At 43.1% G+C, this 19,353-nt stretch overlaps 1 protein-coding gene across 3 annotated transcripts in view; it reads left to right on the forward strand.

Annotated features, from left to right (window-relative positions):
- bltp3b (bridge-like lipid transfer protein family member 3B) overlaps window positions 1-16,835 on the forward strand; it is a 31,873-nt gene extending 15,038 nt beyond the window's left edge. Inside the window, exons 14-22 of one of the 3 annotated variants that reach the window (XM_057856111.1) lie at window positions 3,220-3,918; window positions 5,097-5,677; window positions 5,986-6,069; window positions 6,292-6,440; window positions 8,636-8,787; window positions 8,848-8,998; window positions 9,162-9,197; window positions 13,765-14,198; window positions 15,767-16,835. In XM_057856111.1, the coding sequence (XP_057712094.1) occupies window positions 3,220-3,918; window positions 5,097-5,677; window positions 5,986-6,069; window positions 6,292-6,440; window positions 8,636-8,787; window positions 8,848-8,998; window positions 9,162-9,197; window positions 13,765-14,198; window positions 15,767-15,880 (2,400 nt within the window). In that variant the 3' untranslated portion in view covers window positions 15,881-16,835. The remainder of the gene's footprint in view (window positions 1-3,219; window positions 3,919-5,096; window positions 5,678-5,985; window positions 6,070-6,291; window positions 6,441-8,635; window positions 8,788-8,847; window positions 8,999-9,161; window positions 9,198-13,764; window positions 14,199-15,766) is intronic. The other 2 variants (XM_057856113.1, XM_057856114.1) reach the window with 2 other exon arrangements.
- The last annotated feature ends 2,518 nt before the right edge of the window (window positions 16,836-19,353 follow it).

Here is a 19,353-nt window from a genome sequence, read left to right on the forward strand (position 1 = left end):
TAAGAGTTAAAAGAGTAAATAAAAGTGTCTTGTGGGTCGCTCATTTTTAGAGGTGCATGATAATTATCGGTCCGATAAGAGGAATTATGACGTCATCCCAATAAAGCAAATAACATTATATATTATCGGGCCTATTAATATTAATTATGGCACGATGTTGGTGGATTGGGATGTGTGCCTTTGTTTCCACTCCTGTTTATATACATATATATACAGTTGTGGTCAAAAGTTTACATACACTTGTGAAGAACATAATGTCATGGCTCTCTTGAGTTTCCAGTTATTCCTACAACTCTGATTTTTCTCCGATAGAGTGATTGGAACAGATACTTCTTTGTCACAAAAAAGATTCATGAAGTTTGGTTCTTTTATGACTTTATTATGGGTTAACAGAAAAAGTGATCAAATCTGCTGGGTCAAAAATATACATACATGGATCTGAAAAAGCGAACCATTGACTTGAACAAGTCAAGAAAGTCACTTGGAGCCATTTCAAAGCAGCTGCAGGTCCCAAGAGCAACAGTGCAAACAATTGTTTGTAAGTATAAAGTGCATGGCACTGTTTTGTCACTGCCACGATCAGGAAGAAAACGCAAGCTATCACCTGCTGCTGAGAGAAAATTGGTCAGGAGAGTGAAGATTCAACCGAGAATCACCAAAAAGCAGATCTGCCAAGAATTAGAAGCTGCTGGAACATAGGTGTCAGTGTCCACAGTCAAGCGTGTTTTGCATCTCCATGGACTGAGAGGCTGCCGTGCAAGAAGGAAGCCCTTGCTCCAAAAGCGGCACCTTAAGGCTCGACTGAAGTTGGTTGCTGATCACATGGACAAAGATAAGACCTTCTGGAGGAAAGTTCTGTGGTCAGACGAAACAAAAATCGAGCTGTTTGGCCACAATGCCCAGCAATATGTTTGGAGGAGAAAAGGTGAGGCCTTTAACCCCAAGTACACCATGCCTACCGTCAAACACGGTGGTGGAAGTATTATGCTGTGGGGCTGTTTTGCTGCCAATGGAACTGGTGCTTTACAGAGAGTAAATGGGATAATGAAGAAGGAGGATTACCTTCAAATTCTTCAAGATAACCTAACATCATCAGCCCGAAGATTGGGTCTTGTGCGCAGTTGGGTGTTCCAACAGGACAATGACCCCAAACACACATCAAAAGTGATAATGGAATGGCTAAATCAGGCTAGAATTAAGGTTTTCAAATGGCCTTCCCAAAGTCCTGACTTAAACCCCATTGAGAACTTGTGGACAATGCTGGAGAAACAAGTCCATGTCAGAAAGCCATCAAATATAACTGAACTGCACCAATTCTGTCAAGAGGAGTGGTCAAAGATTCAACCAGAAGCTTGCCAGAAGCTTGTGGATGGCTACCAAAAGCGCCTAATTGAAGTGAAAATGGCCAAGGGACATGTTACCAAATATTAGCGCTGCTGTATGTATATTTTTGACCTAGCAGATTTGATCACTTTTTTCTGTTCACCCATAATAAAGTCTTTAAAGAACCAAACTTCATGAATGTTTTTTGTGACAAAGAAGTATCTGTTCCAATCACTCTATCAGAGAAAAATCAGAGTTGTAGAAATAACTGGAAACTCAAGAGAGCCATGACATTATGTTCTTCACAAGTGTATGTAAACTTTTGACCACAACTGTAGGTAAAACGCTTGGTGTAAAGAAATCAACTGTGGGAGCAATCGTTAGAAAATGGAAGACATACAAGACCACTGATAATCTCCCTCGATCTGGAGCTCCATGCAAGATCTCACCCCTTGGCATCAAAATGATAACAAGAACGGTGAGCAAAAATCCCAGAACCACACGGGGGGACCTAGTGAATGACCAACAGAGAGCTGGGACCACAGTAACAAAGGCTACTATCAGTAACACAATGCGCCGCCAGGGACTCAAATCTTGCACTGCCATACGTGTCCCCCTGCTGAAGAAAGTACACGTCCAGGCCCGTCTGCGGTTCGCTAGAGAGCATTTGGATTATCCAGAAGAGGACTGGGAGAATGTCTTATGGTCAGATGAACCCAAAATACAACTTTTTGGTAGAAACACAGGTTATCGTGTTTGGAGGAGAAAGAATACTGAATTGAATCCGAAGAACACCATACCCACTATGGAGCATGGGGGTGGAAACATCATGCTTTGGGGCTGTTTTTCTGCAAAGGGACCAGGACGACTGATCTGTGTAAAGGAAAGAATGAATTGGGCCATGTATGGAGAGATTTTGAGTGAAAATCTCCTTCCATCGGCAAGGGCATTGAAGATGAGACGTGGCTGGGTCTTTCAGCATGACAATGATCCCAAACACACAGCCAGGGCAACAAAGGAGTGGCTTCATAAGAAGCATTTCAAGGTCCTGGAGTGGCCTAGCCAGTCTCCAGATCTCAACCCCATAGAAAATCTGTGGAGGGAGTTGAAAGTCCGTGTTGCCCAACGACAGCCCCAAAAAATCACTCTTGAGGAGAACTGCATGGAAGGATGGGCCAAAATACCAGCAACAGTGTGTGAAAAGCTTGTGAAGAATTACAGAAAACATTTGGCCTCCGTTATTGCCAACAAAGGGTACATAACAAAGTATTGAGATGAACTTTTGGTATTGACTAAATACTTATTTTCCTCCATGATTTGCAAATAAATTATTTTAAAAATCAAACAATGTGATTTTATGTTTTTTTTTCCCACATTCTGTCTCTCATAGTTGAGGTTTACCCATGTTGCAATTACAGGCCTCTAATATTTTCAAGTGGGAGAACTTGCACAATTAGTGGTTGACTAAATACTTATCTGCCCCATTGTATATGTTTTTCGAATTAATTGGGATGATGTTATAATAATTTGTACATCATAGATATCACATTTTTACATGATGGCAATCATGTTTTTACATCATAGATAACCCGTTATTACATGATAGTTATCCTGTTTTTACATGATATTTATCAAATCTTTACATGATAATAACCACGTAACTCCTGTTCATGTCATCATGAAAATTTTGGTTAGGTCAAAGGCAAATCTATGCTGAATCCACCACTAGTATTTTTGACCTACAGGTGTTCAAAAACTCAGGTGAATATACATTGAAAAATTATATATATATAATCGGTTATCGTATCGGCCTTAAGGAGCAGGAAGTTATCAATATCGGTATCGGGTTCAAAAAATTGATATCGTGCACCCCTACTCATTTTCCTCTCCTCGTAGCTCGTGATTCCGGCCGATCGGGACCCCTCGTGGCCGCCAGACCTCCCTCGCTCCGTGTCCATTCAGACATCAGAGATGGTGGCCACCAACACGCGGCACCCGGCCAACTGCACCAGGGCTCATCTGGAGGCGCTCCTGCAGGCCTTCCGGGAGGAGCCCTTCTTCTCGTCCTCCTTCGTCTCCTTCCCTCGCTCATCGTCCTCCCTGCCGCTCCTAAACCCCGTTTTCCAATACCACGCTCACGAGCAGGACACCCGGCTGCACGACATCTACAGGGGTCTGGTGGTGCCAACCATGGGGGCCGATGCCCTCAAAACACCGGCCGCCGCAGACTTTTGGACGCTGCACTTTGCGCAGTTCTGGGTGGACTACGAAGGCAAAGGGCGGCCGCAACCGTTCGTGGACTCCTTTCCGCTTTCAGTATGGGCTTGTCAACCTGCGAAGATCCTTCGGCACCAGGAGAAGCTGAAAGGGCTTTCCCGAAGCGCCTCGGCAGAATCCGCCGGGCGTGTACAGAGGAAGCGGCTTCTAAAGGAGTTCTACAGCACAGACGGCGAGTCAGCACCATCCAGCAGTCCTTCAAATGGACTTCATAAACCGCACTCATTGGACAGTGTGCCTTCTTCTTCTTTGACATCAACAAGCAAAGATTCGGATGTCCATTTGTTGGTGCAGGTCCACAAGCATCTGAGTGCTCAGGTACGCTTGCCTTTTGTTCCTATGCAAATCTGAAACAAAACTTTATGACAGCCGCTTGTAGCGGAACAAAATTCAAGACACGTCCGCCGCCCGTACACCGTTAACGGACGCACGTACAACGTTAATGTTGTCCCGGTTACTGGGAGAGGGATTTACTCCTTTTTAAAAGACTGGAAAATAAATTTGTGTATGAGACAGGCAGGGACAGAAGCGTGACCCAGCAGGTTAGGTTTTAGAGCGAGAGGGGAAGAGAGATAGTTCGTTGCTGCTTGTCTTTCAGATATCCAGCAGTAGTTTTAAGGCATTTCAATTGAAAAATGTCCTGAGTGTGTTGCTAAGATCTGTGTGCGTCTATAAGAGGTGAGTACACGAACCCTCTTGTACTGTTTAGCCTATATTTTTGTTGTTTTTGAGATGTTAATAGTTAGCGCTGAGCGCTAACCTAGTTGGCTAATTCGCTAACGTGTATTTCATATGCAGAACGTGTAAAACCACGGTTAAGTACAGGGGTAACACTACAAACATGAAATAATTCAGATATCTGTTGTTGCAAGTGCTGCCTGGGAGCCGACAGGCTTGTGTGAGCATGGGCGGGCAGGGAGAGAAGAAAGTGCGTGCGCTGTAATGAGTGTGTGTTTGCTCGGCAATAAACACCACAAGTTAAAAGTGATCAAGAGCAGTTGTGATTTCCACCTGTCACTCCAAGAGTTACACAAGGGAGGTAACACTGTGAAAACAAAGTATATCGGTTAAAAGAAGACTTATTTCTAAAGACACTTTGAAAATGTGGAATTCATTCCACCAGTGTAAATTTTGTTGTATTGTTGAGAGAAATAAGTACTCCCTTTAAAATGGTTAATGTTTTTGCACTTTCTTGTAAAAAAATAGATAAAATCAGCTGAAGGGCAGGTTTCTGTTGTATGGGCATGTGTCCATCGTCCCTGTTGACTCATAAGGATATTTGAATAAATAATGGGCATACATTTGTTTGGCTACTTTATTAATCAGTAATGTACGATGCATCGATAACCATGATAATCGTGATAACCATGATAATGGTCAATATCGCGATCACCGTTCAAAAATCGATTCGTAGCACCCTGAATCGTAATCGAATCGAATCGTGGGGTTACTAAAATGGCACATAGTTGAGACGGTCACTCTGGAATTTTTTTCAGGTGAGCCACCAGCAGTATGTTTTCCTGATGCATCTTCAGCGCAGCATCAAGGCCCTGCAGCAGACTTTGCAGCAGGACCTAGAGAAGATGGGGGGGCTACGCAAGGCTTCAAGCCAGAGTCTCGCCGAGCGCCAGCCCTTCACCGTCTGCCTGGGTCTCCTGCTCAAAAGCGCTGAGGTCTCACTCCTCCTCAAGCCTGCTGCGCGACCGGATCCCGAGGGGTCGGGTTCTCCTCTCGGCTCTGAGGTTTCCCCCCCGGAGAGCCGAGGAACCCTGGAGCCTGGCGGGGACGGCGACGGGAAAAGGACTTACTCTGTGGACCAAATGTTGTGCGGCGACACACCCGGTGCTAAAGCGCCACGGGGACCCGACCCGCTCATCCCTGCCGGTCTGACGGAGTCAAATCGCAAGTCGTCCTCAGAGGAGAGGACCGCTAACAACGCTGAGAGCCGGAGCTCTGATGAAGGTGGCGAAACGGTGCCTGACGTTTTCGCTAGCCAAGATGAAACCAAGTTGCAGGCAGGCGAGCCTCTTTGTGAGGACAAAACCGCGGCTGCCAAGATGTTCCAGTTGACGTCTAGGTATTGGTCTTATTGAGCTTCCAAGAAGTCCTCTCTTCACTTTCCACCATTCCAAACATTTTTCTCTCGTCTATTGTGTAGTTGACTATAGTAATCCAGGCTTGCTTCATATTCTTGGTCTAGGTTTCCATTTTCAACATGTTTCAGTCTGAATGTTCACGTGTTTCTTCCCCTCACCAGCGCACTGTCATCTTCATCACTTCTCATTTCTGCCTCTGTCCGACAATATTTCTTAACTTCCTTTTGGGCCTCTTCGCTTTTGACTTGCAAGGTGTGTTTGTGTGTGTGTGTGTTTTCTCTCCAACAAGGAAAGGAAGTTTGTCTGTCGTTTCCGATCTCCTCAGCTCCTCATCTACCAGCAGATCCACCTCCCTTTATTCCATGTCCAACATGTAAGGCCGCAATGGATCTGCCGCGCTAATGAATCTTTGTTCGAGTGTGTGCGTTTGTTGTCAGATTCATACATGTCAGTGCAAACGCATGCACGTTTGCATGCTTACTGCATAAACGTGCAGAACTAGACTGTACTGGCTGTCTACCTGTGACATGTCGTGCATGAGGGCTGATGGTTAAACGTGAAGACGTGTTTCCGACAAGTGCTTTGTGTGTTGTAGCGGGCGACTGATGCGCGACCGCTCGCAGTCCAGTTTCTCCGTGTCCTACAAGAACATGAAGAAGAGTCCGTCCTTGCAGTCCTTGGACAACATCTCCATTGATAGTTACCTGCTGGAGGACAGTGACACCTATAGCCTGCTGGAACGAGGTGCGCACACAAATCAGGAGAGACAGCGAGAACCAAAAGTGGTATTTGCCATATGGCAAAATGGATTTTGCCATGTGGCATTTTTTTTTTGCAATTTTGCATTTTTTTGCCATGTGGCAAAATTTGATTTTGCCATGTGGCATTTTTTCTCTGCCATGTGGCATTTTTTTGCCGTGTGGCAAAATTAATTTTGCCATGTGGCATTTTTTTGCTATGTGGCAAAATGGATTTTGCCATGTGGCATTTTTTTCTTTGCCATGTGGCGTTTTTTTTTGCCATGTGGCAAAATTGATTTTGCCATGTGGCATTTTTTTTGCAATGTGACATTTTTTTTGCCATTTGGCAAAATTTATTTTGCCATGTTGCATTTTTTTATGCCATGTGGCATTTTTTGCCATCCGGTAAAATTTATTTTGCCATGTGGCATTTTTTTTGCCTTGTGGCATTTTTTTGCTGTGTGGCAAAATGTATTTTGTCATGAGGCATTTTTTTTACATGTGGCAAAATAGATTTTGCCATGTGGCAATTTTTAAAAATTTTTTTTTGCAATTTTGCAATGTGACATTTTTTTGCCATGTGGCAAAATTGATTTTGCCATGTGGCATTTTTTTTTTTTGCAATGTGACATTTTTTTGCCATGTGGCAAAATTGATTTTGCCATGTTGCATTTTTTTTTTGCCATCACGTAAAATGGATTTTGCAGTGTGGCATTTTTTTGCCTTGTGGCATTTTTTTCCCATGTGGCAAAATGGTTTTTGCCATGTGGCAATTTTTTTTTTTTTTTTTTTTTGCAATGTGACATTTTTTTGCCATGTGGCAAAATTGATTTTGCCATGTGACATTTTTTTGCCATGTGGCAAAATTGATTTTGCCATGTGGCATTTTTTTGCCATGTGGCATTTTTTTGCCATGTGGCATTTTTTTGCCATGTGGCAAAATGTATTTTGCCATGTGGCATTTTTTTGCCGTGTGGCAAAATGTATTTTGCCATGTGGCATTTTTTTTTGCTGTGTGGCAAAATGTATTTTGCCATGTGGCATTTTTTTTTGCCGTGTGGCAAAATGTATTTTGCCATGTGGCATTTTTTTGCCATCTGGCAAAATTAATTTTGCCATGTGGCATTTTTTTGCCGTGTGGCAAAATGGTTTTTGCCATGTGGCATATTTTTTTCCCGTGTGGCAAAATTGATTTTGCCACACAGCAAAACATTTTTTTTTTTGCCATTTGGCATGTTTTGCCATGTGGCAATATTGATTTAGCCATGGAGCATTTTTTATGCTATGTGGCAAAATGGACTTTGGTTTGTGGTTTAGGGGGTATATGGCATTTTTGGGGGGGTATATGGTATATGGCCATACACGTCCATGCCATTGACGGCCATGCACGTCCAAATTTTCCAGGCATTTTAAATGGCAGAAAAACACGTATGGCTGTGATTTTTGGCCATCCACTTACCATTACAGCGCATTGACATTCAACGGACACCCAAGTCAGGCTATGCCATTGACGGCTATGGACGTCCAAATTTTCCATTCATTTTAAATGGCAGAGAAACATGTTTGGCTGTGATTTTTGACCATACATTTTAGATTAGAGCGCATTGACATTGAACTGGCAACCAAGTCAGGCTATGCCATTGACGGCTATGCACAGGAAAAAAATGCCACATTGCAAAATCAATTTTGCAATATGGCAAAAAAAATGCCCCATGGCAAAATACATTTTCCCACATGGCAAAGAAAAAGCAACACGGCAAAATCCAATTTGCCACATCGCCAAAAAATTTTGCCACATGACAAATTCCAATTTGCCACGTAGCAAAAAAAATGCCACATGGCAAAATCTATTTTGCCACATGGCAAAAAAAAATTCCACATGGCAAAATCCATTTTGCCACAAGGCAAAAAAGATGCCACATGGCAAAAAAAAAATGCCAAAAAATGCCACATGGGATAATCAATTTTGCCACATGGCACAAAAATTTCACATGGCAAAAAAGATGCCACATGGCAAAATTTATTGTGCCACATGTAAAAAAAAAAAAAAGCTACATGATAAAATCAGTTTTGCCACATGGCAAACACAACTATTGATTCTCGGCCCTGCTGGAAATCAGGAAAAAATCTGTCTTCATAATGCTATACCAGCAGGTGGCAGCATTGTACAACACACCACACTGTGTTTCCCCTCTGCAGATGACATGTCCATCTCAGGGTTCAAGGCCACCGCCGAAAGCACCCCGGGGGCCCCCTCCCTTCCGGCAGCTGCCCCGGATCAAGACGGAGGTGTGTCCCCTGACACTGTCAGCGCTGCGTCGCAAAGCATCGACGAGCCCACCAAGGACATCGTAAGCTAACGCATCTGCTCGACTCAGTGTGCACGATGTGTAATCGTATGTGTTGTTCAGGTGTCGGTCCTGGTGCTGAAGGTGCACTCGGTGTGCGTTGGCATGGAGGCGGTGGGCGAGAGCACCACCGTGGCTCTGGAGGTGGACAAAGTTACGCCGGTCCAGCTTGGCAACGTCAGCTTGCGGCAGTACCTCAGCAATCGCAGTCTAGGTGAGTGTTCCTGCCTATCATTTTGACATCTGTCGCCGTCAATGACACTAAAACACAATTCACTGCCCCCCCCATACCCCTGAATCCTCAATCACACCTCACTCAATTCATGCCTAGCGTAACGATCAGGAAACATGACACTAACACACTCACTCACCCGCAGGTATGGTGTGTTCAATGCCGGCTCAGAGCAGCCAAGGTAACTTTGGTGTTCACGCACCACCTGGAACTTGGTGTGCATGCTCATACGTGTTTGTGTGTGCGCCGCTTTTTGCTACCGCTACACTCTTTTCTGCGTGCGTACACCTTTAAGAGTGCGTTTAAAGGGACTCGCCGCCATTATGTGCAACATTAAGCGCGCAACCTGAAGAAAATCATGCGTGCCGGGGAAATTAAGTGCGGATCCTGAATGTTCTTCGTCTTCCTCGCTGCCTGACTGACTCACCCTCCCTCTCGCATCACTCATCCTTCGCCCCCCCAAACTCACCACTGCAGCAGCAGACTTAGCAGTTTCAGTCCAGCGATTCCTGCCGATGAGAGAAAGCTTCCAGCCATCTTGCCGCCTGTTCCACGCTTACCCTCCCCTCTTTTAGACCCACTGTTGCTGTGTAATTAACCCTGACATCATATGATGTACAGAGGGGCAAATAAGTATTTAGTCAACCACTAATTGTGCAAGTTCTCCCACTTGAAAATATTAGAAGCCTGTACTTGTCAACATGGGTAAACCTCAACCATGAGAGACAGAATGTGGAAAAAAAAAACAGAAAATCACATTGTTTGAGTTTTAAAGAATTTATTTGCAAATCACGGTGGAAAATAAGCATTTGCTCAATACCGAAAGTTCATCTCAGAACTTTGTTATGTACCCTTTGTTGGCAATAACGGAGGCCAAACATTTTCTGTAACTCTTCACAAGCTTTTCACACACTGTTGCTGGTATTTTGGCCCATTCCTCCATGCAGATCTCTTCTAGAGCAGTGATGTTTTGGGGCTGTCGTTGGGCAACACAGACTTTCAACTCCCTCCACAGATTTTCGATGGGGTTGAGATCTGGAGACTGGCAAGGCCACTCCAGGACCTTGAAATGCTTCTTACGAAGCCACTCCTTTGTTGCCCTGGCTGTGTGTTTGGGATCATTGTCATGCTGAAAGACCCAGCCATGTCTCATCATCAATGCCCTTGCTGATGGAGGGAGATTTTCACTCAAAATCTATCGATACATGGCCCCATTCATTCTTTCCTTTACACAGATCAAACGTCCTGGTCCCGTTGCAGAAAAACAGCCCCGAAGCATGATGTTTCCACCCCATGCTTCACAGTGGGTATGGTGTTCTTCGGATGCAATTGAGTATTCTTTCTCCTCCAAACACGAGAACCTGTGTTTCTACCAAAAAGTTCTATTTTGGTTTCATCTGACCATAACACATTCTCCCAGTCTTCTTCTGGATCATCCAAATGCTTTTTAGTGAACCGCGGACGGGCCTGGACGTGTACTGGCTTCAGCAGGGGGCCACGTCTGGCAGTGCAGGATTTGAGTCCCTGACGGCGCATTATGTTACTGATAGTAGCCTTTGTTACTGTGGTCCCAGCTCTCTGTAGGTCATTCACTAGGTCCCCTGTGTGGTTCTGGGATTTTTGCTCACCGTTCTTGTTATCATTTTGACGCCATGGGGTGAGATCTTGCATGGAGCCCCAGATCGAGGGAGATTCTCAGTGGTCTTGTATGTCTTCCATTTTCTAATAATTGCTCCCACAGTTGATTTCTTTACACCAAGCGTTTTACCTATTTCAGATTCAGTCTATCCAGCCTGGTGCAGGTCCACAATTTTGTCTCGGGTGTCCTTTGACAGCTCTTTGGTGTTGGCCATAGTGGAGTTTGGAGTGTTACTGACTGAGGTTGTGGACGGGTGTCTTTTATTCCGATAATGAGTTAAAAAAGGTGCCATTAATACAGGTAACGAGTAGAGCCTCGTTAGACCTCGTTAGAATAAGTTAGGCCTCTTTGACAGCCAGAAATCGTGCTTGTTTCTAGGTGACCAAATTCTTATTTTCCACTCTAATTTGGAAATCTTTAAAAATCAAACAATGTGATTTTCTGTTTTTTTTCCCCACATTTCTTTATTTATTTATTTAAGGATCCCCATTAGTCTCTACCAAAATAGAGACTATTCTTCCTGGGGTCCATTCACAGTAATTTTACACTACTGTATATACAAAACAATTAATAGCATAAAGCAGGTTTACGTTTCTACAGTGTGGAAAAAATAAAATGAAACAACTACATATATTTACAATGGCTAAATAAGCATCACTTCCTTACAAATTATACATTTTTTAAGCTATATAAGTATAACACCATTTACCATTACCATTTAAGACTTGTTTTAAAAGAAATGTGATTGCTTGTATGTCTCTCATGGTTGAGGTTTACCCATGTTGACAATGACAGGCCTCTCTAATCTTTTCAAGGAGGAGAACTTGCACAACTTATTTGCCCCACATTACTCCCTTCCATTACTTGACAAAAGTGAAATATTGTCGTACTTTTAGCAAATTCTGTAATCGAATCGATGGACAATCATTGAGCTAGGAGAACAGTGACTTTTACTTTATTCAGACACTACAGTGTTATGAAAAAGTATCTGAACCTCTTGGAATTTCTCACATTTCTGCATGAAATCACCATCAAATGTGATCTGATCTTTGTCAAAATCACACAGATGGAAAAAACTGTCTGCTCTAACTAAAACCACCCAAACATTTTTAGGTTTAATATTTTAATGAGGATAGTATGCAAACAATGACAGAAGGGGGAAAATAAGTAAGTGAATCATCACATTTAATATTTTGTGCCCCCCCCCCCCTTTGGCAGCAATAACTTCAACTATACATTTCCTGTAGCTGCAGATCAGTCTGGCACATCGATCAGGACTAATCTTGTTAAAGTTCAGTCAGATTCCTGGGATGTCCGGCATGAATCGCTATTTTTAGGTCATGCCACAGCATCTCAACAGGGTTCAAGTCTGGACTTTGAGTTAGCCACTCCAGAATGTGTATTTTGCTCTTCTTAAATAACTCTGAAGTTGATTTACTTCTGTGTTTTGGATCATTGTCTTGTTGCAGCATCCATCCTCTTTTTAGCTTCAACTGTCTAACATGGGATGTCTGGCATGAATCGCTGTTTTTAGGTCATGCCACAGCATCTCAACAGGGTTCAAGTCTGGACTTTGAGTTAGCCACTCCAGAACGTATATTTTGTTCTTCTTAAATCATTCTGAAGTTGATTTACTTCTATGTTTTGGATCATTGTCTTGTTGCAGCATCCATCCTCTTTTTAGCTTCAACTGTCTAACAGGCGGCCTCTCATTTTTCTGCAAAACATCCTGATAAACTTTTGAATTCATTCTTCCATTAATGATTGCAAGTTGTCCAGAGCCTGAGGCAGCAAAACAGCCCCAAATAATGATGCTCCCTCCACCATGCTTCATGATGGGGATGTTAATGTTGGTGAGCTGTTCCATTTATCCTCCGCACATGACGTTGTGTATTACTCCCAAACAATTCAACTTTATTTTCATCAGTCCGCAAAATATTTTGCCTGTGGAGTGTCCATGTGCCTTTCGGCGAACATTAAACGAGCAACATTTTTTTTTGACAGCAGTGGCTTCCTCCGTGGAGTCATCCCATGAATACCATTCTTGGCCATACTTTTACATACAGTTGATGTGTGCACAGAGATATTGGACTGTGCCAGTGATTTCTGTAAGTCTTTAGCAGACACTCTCGGGTTCTTTTTTACCTTTTTGAGTATTCTGCGCTGAACTCTTGGCGTCATCTTTGGTGGACGGCCACTCCTTGGGAGAGAAGCAACAGTGCCAAACTCACTCCATTTGTGGACAACTTCTCTGACTGTCGATTGATGAACATCCAGACTTTTAGAGATGGTTTTGTATCCTTTCCCAGCTTGATACAAATCAACAATCCTGGATCGCAGATGTTCAGACAGCTCTTTTGACCAAGCCATGATGCACATCATACAATGATTCTCATGGAGACATTTCTTACCAGGTGTTTTTTTTATAGTGGGCAGGGGAGCTTTAAACCACTCATCAGTGATTGGGCACACACAAGACTTAAGTTGTTTGGTAAAAATGGTTTCAATTGCTCCTTAAGTCTTCTTTGGCAGAGGGTTTACGTACTTATTTTTCCCCCTTCTGTCATTGTTTGCATGCTATCCTCATTAAAATATGAAAACCTACAAATATTTGGGTGGTTTTAGTTAAAGCAGACACTGTTTTTTCACCTGTGTGATTTTGACAAAGATTTTATGCAGAAATGTGAGAAATTCCAAAAGGTTCAGAACTTTTTCATACCACTGTATGAATCACAAGGTTTGTGAGGGGTGCATCTTGGGCAGAGGAAGAAAACATGCTGTTTATTTTACTGTGTCCGACTTCCGAAGTTCGTACATAACCAGCATGAGGTTCAAATGTTCATTTTCTGACGTTTAATGGCGTCTCATTCACAAAAAGTGTAAAACAACTCAACTGGTGACACTTCTAATCTCTGCTTGAAAGCAATAATTAGACACCTCCGCTTTCACTAAGCCTGAAGGATTCTGTCAAATCCTTTCTCTCTTTTACTTAAATCCTCTTTTTCCTATCGGTGTCTTAGAAATAATTTCTCTCTTCATTAAATGTTTCCAGAAGCACTTTATCAAGACATTTAGATGACCATTTGTCACTGTTGACTTCTCCTTATAGGCCCGGCCGAGGTGCGCTCACCGTCCGCCGATGGTGCCCGTCGGCCAGAGGTGCGGGCCCGCCTGGAAAGCGGGCCCCACGCCGCCGCCCACTCACCGCTGGCTGAGCGCAACGGCTTCCTTCAGCTGCGTCTGAGCGGCTACAGGGCCAGCCTGCTCATGTCCACGCTGCGCAACATGGCACACTTCCTGGAGGACGACACGACGCCTCAGGTGCTGCCCATGGAAATCAGCGTGCGGGACACGCGCATACACTTGAAGGACGACAGCCAGCGCGATTCCCCGTCAGACTCTGAGCCAATCACACTGCACGTGGACAGCCTGGTTATCCACCGACGGGACGATGGGGCATTCTCCGTCGGAGGTGACGGGGACGCAAGTCAAGTAGCCGAGGTCGACCTTGCCTCGAACATTGGCCCGTCAACACGCGAACAAGTGAGTGAGCTTAAACAAAGTGGGCGTGTTTGGCATTTTTAGATGTACAGTGGGGCATATAAGTATTTAGTCAACCACTAATTGTGCAAATTCTCCCACTTGAAAATATTAGAGAGGCCTGTAATTGTCAACATGGGTAAACCTCAACCATTAGAGACAGAATGTGGAATTTTTAAAGAATTTATTTGCAAATCATGGTGGAAAATAAGTATTTGGTCAATACCAAAAGTTCATCTCAATAGTTTGTTATAACGGAGGCCAAACGTTTTCTGTAACTCTTCAGAAGCTTTTCACACACTGTTGCTGGTATTTTGGCCCATTCCTCCATGCAGATCTCCTTCAGAGCAGTGATGTTTTGGGGCTGTCGTTGGGCACCACGGACTTTCAACTCCCTCCACAGATTTTCTATGGGGTTGAGATCTGGAGATTGGCTAGGCCACTCCAGGACCTTGAAATGCTTCTTGCGAAGCCACTCCTTTGTTGCCCTGGCTGTGTGTTTGGGATCAATGTCATGCTGAAAGATCCTGCCACGTCCCATCTTCAATGCCCCTGCTGATGACGGGAGATTTTAACTCAAAATCTCTAGATACATGGCCCCATTCATTCTTTCCTTTACACAGATCAGTCGTCCTGGTCTCTTTGCAGAAAAACAGCCCCAAAGCATGAAGTTTCCACCCCCGTGCTTCACAGTGAGGATGGTGTTCCTCGGATGCAATTCAGTATTCTTTCACCTCCAAACAGGAGAACCTGTGTTTGTACCAAAAAGTTCTATTTTGGTTTCATCTGACCATAACACATTCTCCCAGTCCTTTTCTGGATCATCCAAATGCTCTCTACTGGCTTCAGCAGGGGGACACGTCTAGCAGTGCAGGATTTGAGTCCCTGGCAGCGCATTGTGTTACTGATAGTAGCCTTTGTTACTGTGGTCCCAGCTCTCTGTAGGTCATTCACTAGGTCCCCCCGTGTGGTTCTGGCATTTATGCTCACCGTTCTTATCGTTTTGACGCCATGGGGTGAGATCTTGCATGGAGCCCCAGATCGAGGGAGATTATCAGTGGTCTTGTATGTTTTCCATTTTCTAATAATTGCTCCCATAGTTGATTTCTTTACACCAATCGTTTTACGTATTGCAGATTCAGTCTTCCCAGCCTCGTGCAGGTCTACAATTTTGTCTCTGGTGTCATTCGACAGCTCATTGGTCTTGGCCATAGTGGAGTGTGACTGACTGAGATTGTGGACAGGTGTGTTTTATACCAATAATGAGTTAAAACAGTGGAAACGAGTGGAGCCTCGTTAGAACTCGTTAGAGAAGTTAGACTTCTTTGACAGCCAGAAATCTTGCTTATTTGGAGGTGACCAAATACTTATTTTCCACTCCAATTTGGAAATAAATTCTTTAAAAATCAAACAATGTGATTTTCTGTTTTTTTCCACATTCTGTCTCATGGTTGAGGTTTACCCATGTTGACAATTACAGCCCTCTCATCGAATCAAGTAGGAGAACTTGCACAATTGGTGGTTGACTAAATACTTATTTGCCCCACTGTAACCCGACAACCTGTCCACAGATGCTGATGGAAGAAAACCAATGCCTGAAAGCGGAGCTGTCCCGGGCCAAAATGGCGCTGGCCGAGGTTCAGATGGAGCGTGACTCGTTACTGCACAGGATCAACACCAGCTAGCTTCTCGCGGACAGGATGTTTTCCTTTCCAAACCTAATGATTCCTTCATGAAGCAATGAACAGTACTTTTCTTTTTTTTACACACACAGAAGTGACGTGTGCTTGTCGTGACGTGGACTTACAAATTTTCTTAGTGAATGTTTCTGAGGAATGTCGCCGGGAAAAGATCAATTTTGCACATCGTGATCTTCTTTGTGTATTTAATTGTGAGAGTTCTTTTGTACACAGGTGTGAACGCTCTCACAGTATTGAATGTGTACGCGGGCCGAGAGGACAAGCATTTCCCTCCCCACGAGAATTTGTTCCGGTCGGAGCGCTATTTTTCTAGGAAAACGTACTTTTTGTCTGTATGTTTGGCCACTCGCCGGTTTGAACTGTGCAAAAGGGAGGATTATGATCACGTCATTTTTGTCTGTCAACGCTGCTGAAAATTCTGATTAAAAACATGCGAAAAAGAGATCTAACATTAAGAACAAAAACATCCACGAGTGCTTATTTGAACACTAAGTCCATTTGTGATACCTTTTTTTTGCCTCTTTCTAATTTAAGACAAGGGCGTAGGTTTGCATTGGGGCGGTCGGGACATAACACTCGCAACTTTTCAGGATTCTCAAATTGTCCGCACCAACATTTAAGCAACCTTATTTCATTATATATATATATAGTTCAGATATATAGCGTAATTTTCGCACTATAAGGCACACCTGACTATAAGCCGCCACCCACCAAATTTGACACAAAAACGACATTTGTTCATAGATAAGCAGCACTGGACGATAAGCCACTGCTATCCTCACTGTATTATGGGATATTTACACCAAAAGATATCAACCGGTAACACATTATTTGACAGTGGTATCATAAGACCAGATGAACCACTATGAAGTTTTGAACCAATTAGCTCCAAAGCTTCATTGCTTCAAGAAGCCTTATTTGGCCATCATTGTTCTCTTGGGGGAGACAGTCAACCTCTGCTCCCAGCTGCTGTCAACACTGTTGCCATCCAACATGCCTCCTAGCATGCATTGCAGCGCTACAGATGTTAATAACAAAATTCATGTTCCGTGCTAATTATTTCTAGTTGTTTCATTAATTGGTAGTTTTGGAATTTATTAACACTTTATTTGAAGGTGGCACCATCAGACTGTCATAAGACCATCATAATTATGACATGACACTGCCACGAGCATTAAAAGATGCTTGACAGATGTCATTTTGTGTCATCTGGCAAATTATCTCCCTTTTGAATGGTTGTAAAAGATCCGAGCTGGACGTAAATGGTGTTAGTGACGTAATTTGCCGGATGACACTTAATTACATCTGTCATAAGCATTTATTAATGCTCGTGATAATGTCATGTCATAATTACGACGGTCTCATGGCGGTCTTATGACGCCGCTGTGAAATAAAGTGTTAGCTATTAACCCAAATAAATCAACAATTAAGCCGCATTAAGCGGCTTATAGTCCGAAAATTCCAGTAGGTAATTTAGATTGTCTTGCCATAGGTTGTAAGGGTAGAATAGACCCTACCATTATTAAATGAATTATTTTCATCATGTTAAGACTTAGTTATCCTTTTTCACTTGGAAAATGTGCCAGTCCATTTTTTCCCCCTAAAACGAACATTTGGTTGGCTGATGACTTGAAGCCCCCCGTCCCGCCACAAAGACATGCACACTGATTCATGTCGACAACATGCCGCCACCTTCAGAGAGGAGGGATATTCGAAGTTGCTTTTTCGGCCAGCAGCAGCCACTGTAAGTCATGTAAAAAGACGTCAATGTTGTGGAGGAAACACCACTACTTGCTACTGAAAGTTCGACCTGCATCAGAGTTAGCATACCATTACACTTGCTAACTGTCAAAACTACTGTGGTCAGGTCAGCCTCCACAAGGAACAACGAAGTCATACGAGTCGTCTCTTATTTGGCTCATTGTTTGCATTATGTGCAATACGGTAATATTGGCCCTACCAATCCTGAGAACAAACCTACCCTCTTGATTTAAGACAGTACTTCTCAAATAGTGCGTTGGGCCCCCCCGGGGGGCGCAGAGTGATGCTGGGGGTGGCGCGTATGACCTTGGGGAACATACTTTTTTGCCGTACAAGAATAAAGTGTAATTGCACATCCACTCAGTGGGTGGCAGTGGCGCTTTCATTTTCAGCGTGTGCACAGTATTTTTGAACCAAACGAGCACACAGCAAAGAGCACCGTAGATATAAAAAGCTAATACAAGGAAATATGATGAAGTGTATGCAGCATTTGGCTTTGACTTTTAGTACAATGGGAGACGAGGAAAGACAAGTCTGTTTACTTTGTCTAAAAATGTTCGTATTGGACAGCAGGATTTTTTTTTTTTTTTTTTTGCGAAAACGTGCCAAATATTGCCAACAATCCTCCCCCTTCGTCAGTGTTTCCTAAGTAAACCAGCAAGCACTGTCAGCATCATATAAGGTGACATACATAGTTGCTCAGTGCAAAATAACCCCACACTATAGCAAAGGAGGTGATACTGCCTGCAGCAAAAATAAAAGCTGTCCCTCCGTCCAATGACACTGTCGTTTTTGTTCTATTAATTTTGGTTTTTCCGGTCTAATTGTTTGGCATATTATCCTGATGAGTTAATGTTGCTAATCAATTTGAATTTATTATTATTTATTGATTTTAATAAAATTTAGTTTTTAGTATCAAACGGTCAAACTATGTAACTTGACTGTATTTTTACAGTATGATGTTTTTTTTTTTTTAATCTTTATTACGTTTTTATTTTAATATGAAAAAGAACACAATGTTATTGTCAAGTTCAAAAATAGACCCTTAGGTAGACATTTGTAAAATTAGCCAAAAATAAGGAGAGAAGACACTCAGTTTTCTTGGCCAAGGAGAGCAAAGAGGGACCAGACAGAGAAATGCTAGATTACGCTGTATAGTCTACAAAATTGATCTAAGGAAAAAAACCCTCTTTGCTCTTTTCATTAGGGGTTTGTCCTAACACAGAAGGGTGCCGCCCTGAAGGGAGGGGGAAAGCAAGCTGGAGACACCCATGTGATTTTGGTTGGCTATGTGTGAGCATGTAGGTGGAACTAATTAAATACACGTGTGTAAGCAAGGACACAGGTAAAGTGGTCAGAATGACCCAGACACTTCAGTTATGCAACGCTGCGGCCATGGAAGATGTCCTCGAATGGAAAATTGTCCTCGAAGGTCTAGACGAAAGTCTAGACACCAGGTGCTGAAGATGTCCCGGAAGGTCTAGTTACGCAATGATGCGGCCATGAAGCAAGGCAGTTGTCATCCCGACCCTCTTTACTCTTTGTAAAACGTAAACATTATACTACAACCTAGTATAGCAAGCAATAATCATTTACTGGTTATATCAATAAGAAAAAATATGGCAATATGTATTATGTATGTATTAGGTATGTATGAGCACAAGCAAATATTCAATCAAACAAGCAAATATTCAATC

Source organism: Corythoichthys intestinalis, chromosome 13 (genome assembly GCF_030265065.1).
Source record: "Corythoichthys intestinalis isolate RoL2023-P3 chromosome 13, ASM3026506v1, whole genome shotgun sequence".
NCBI lineage: Eukaryota > Metazoa > Chordata > Actinopteri > Syngnathiformes > Syngnathidae > Corythoichthys > Corythoichthys intestinalis.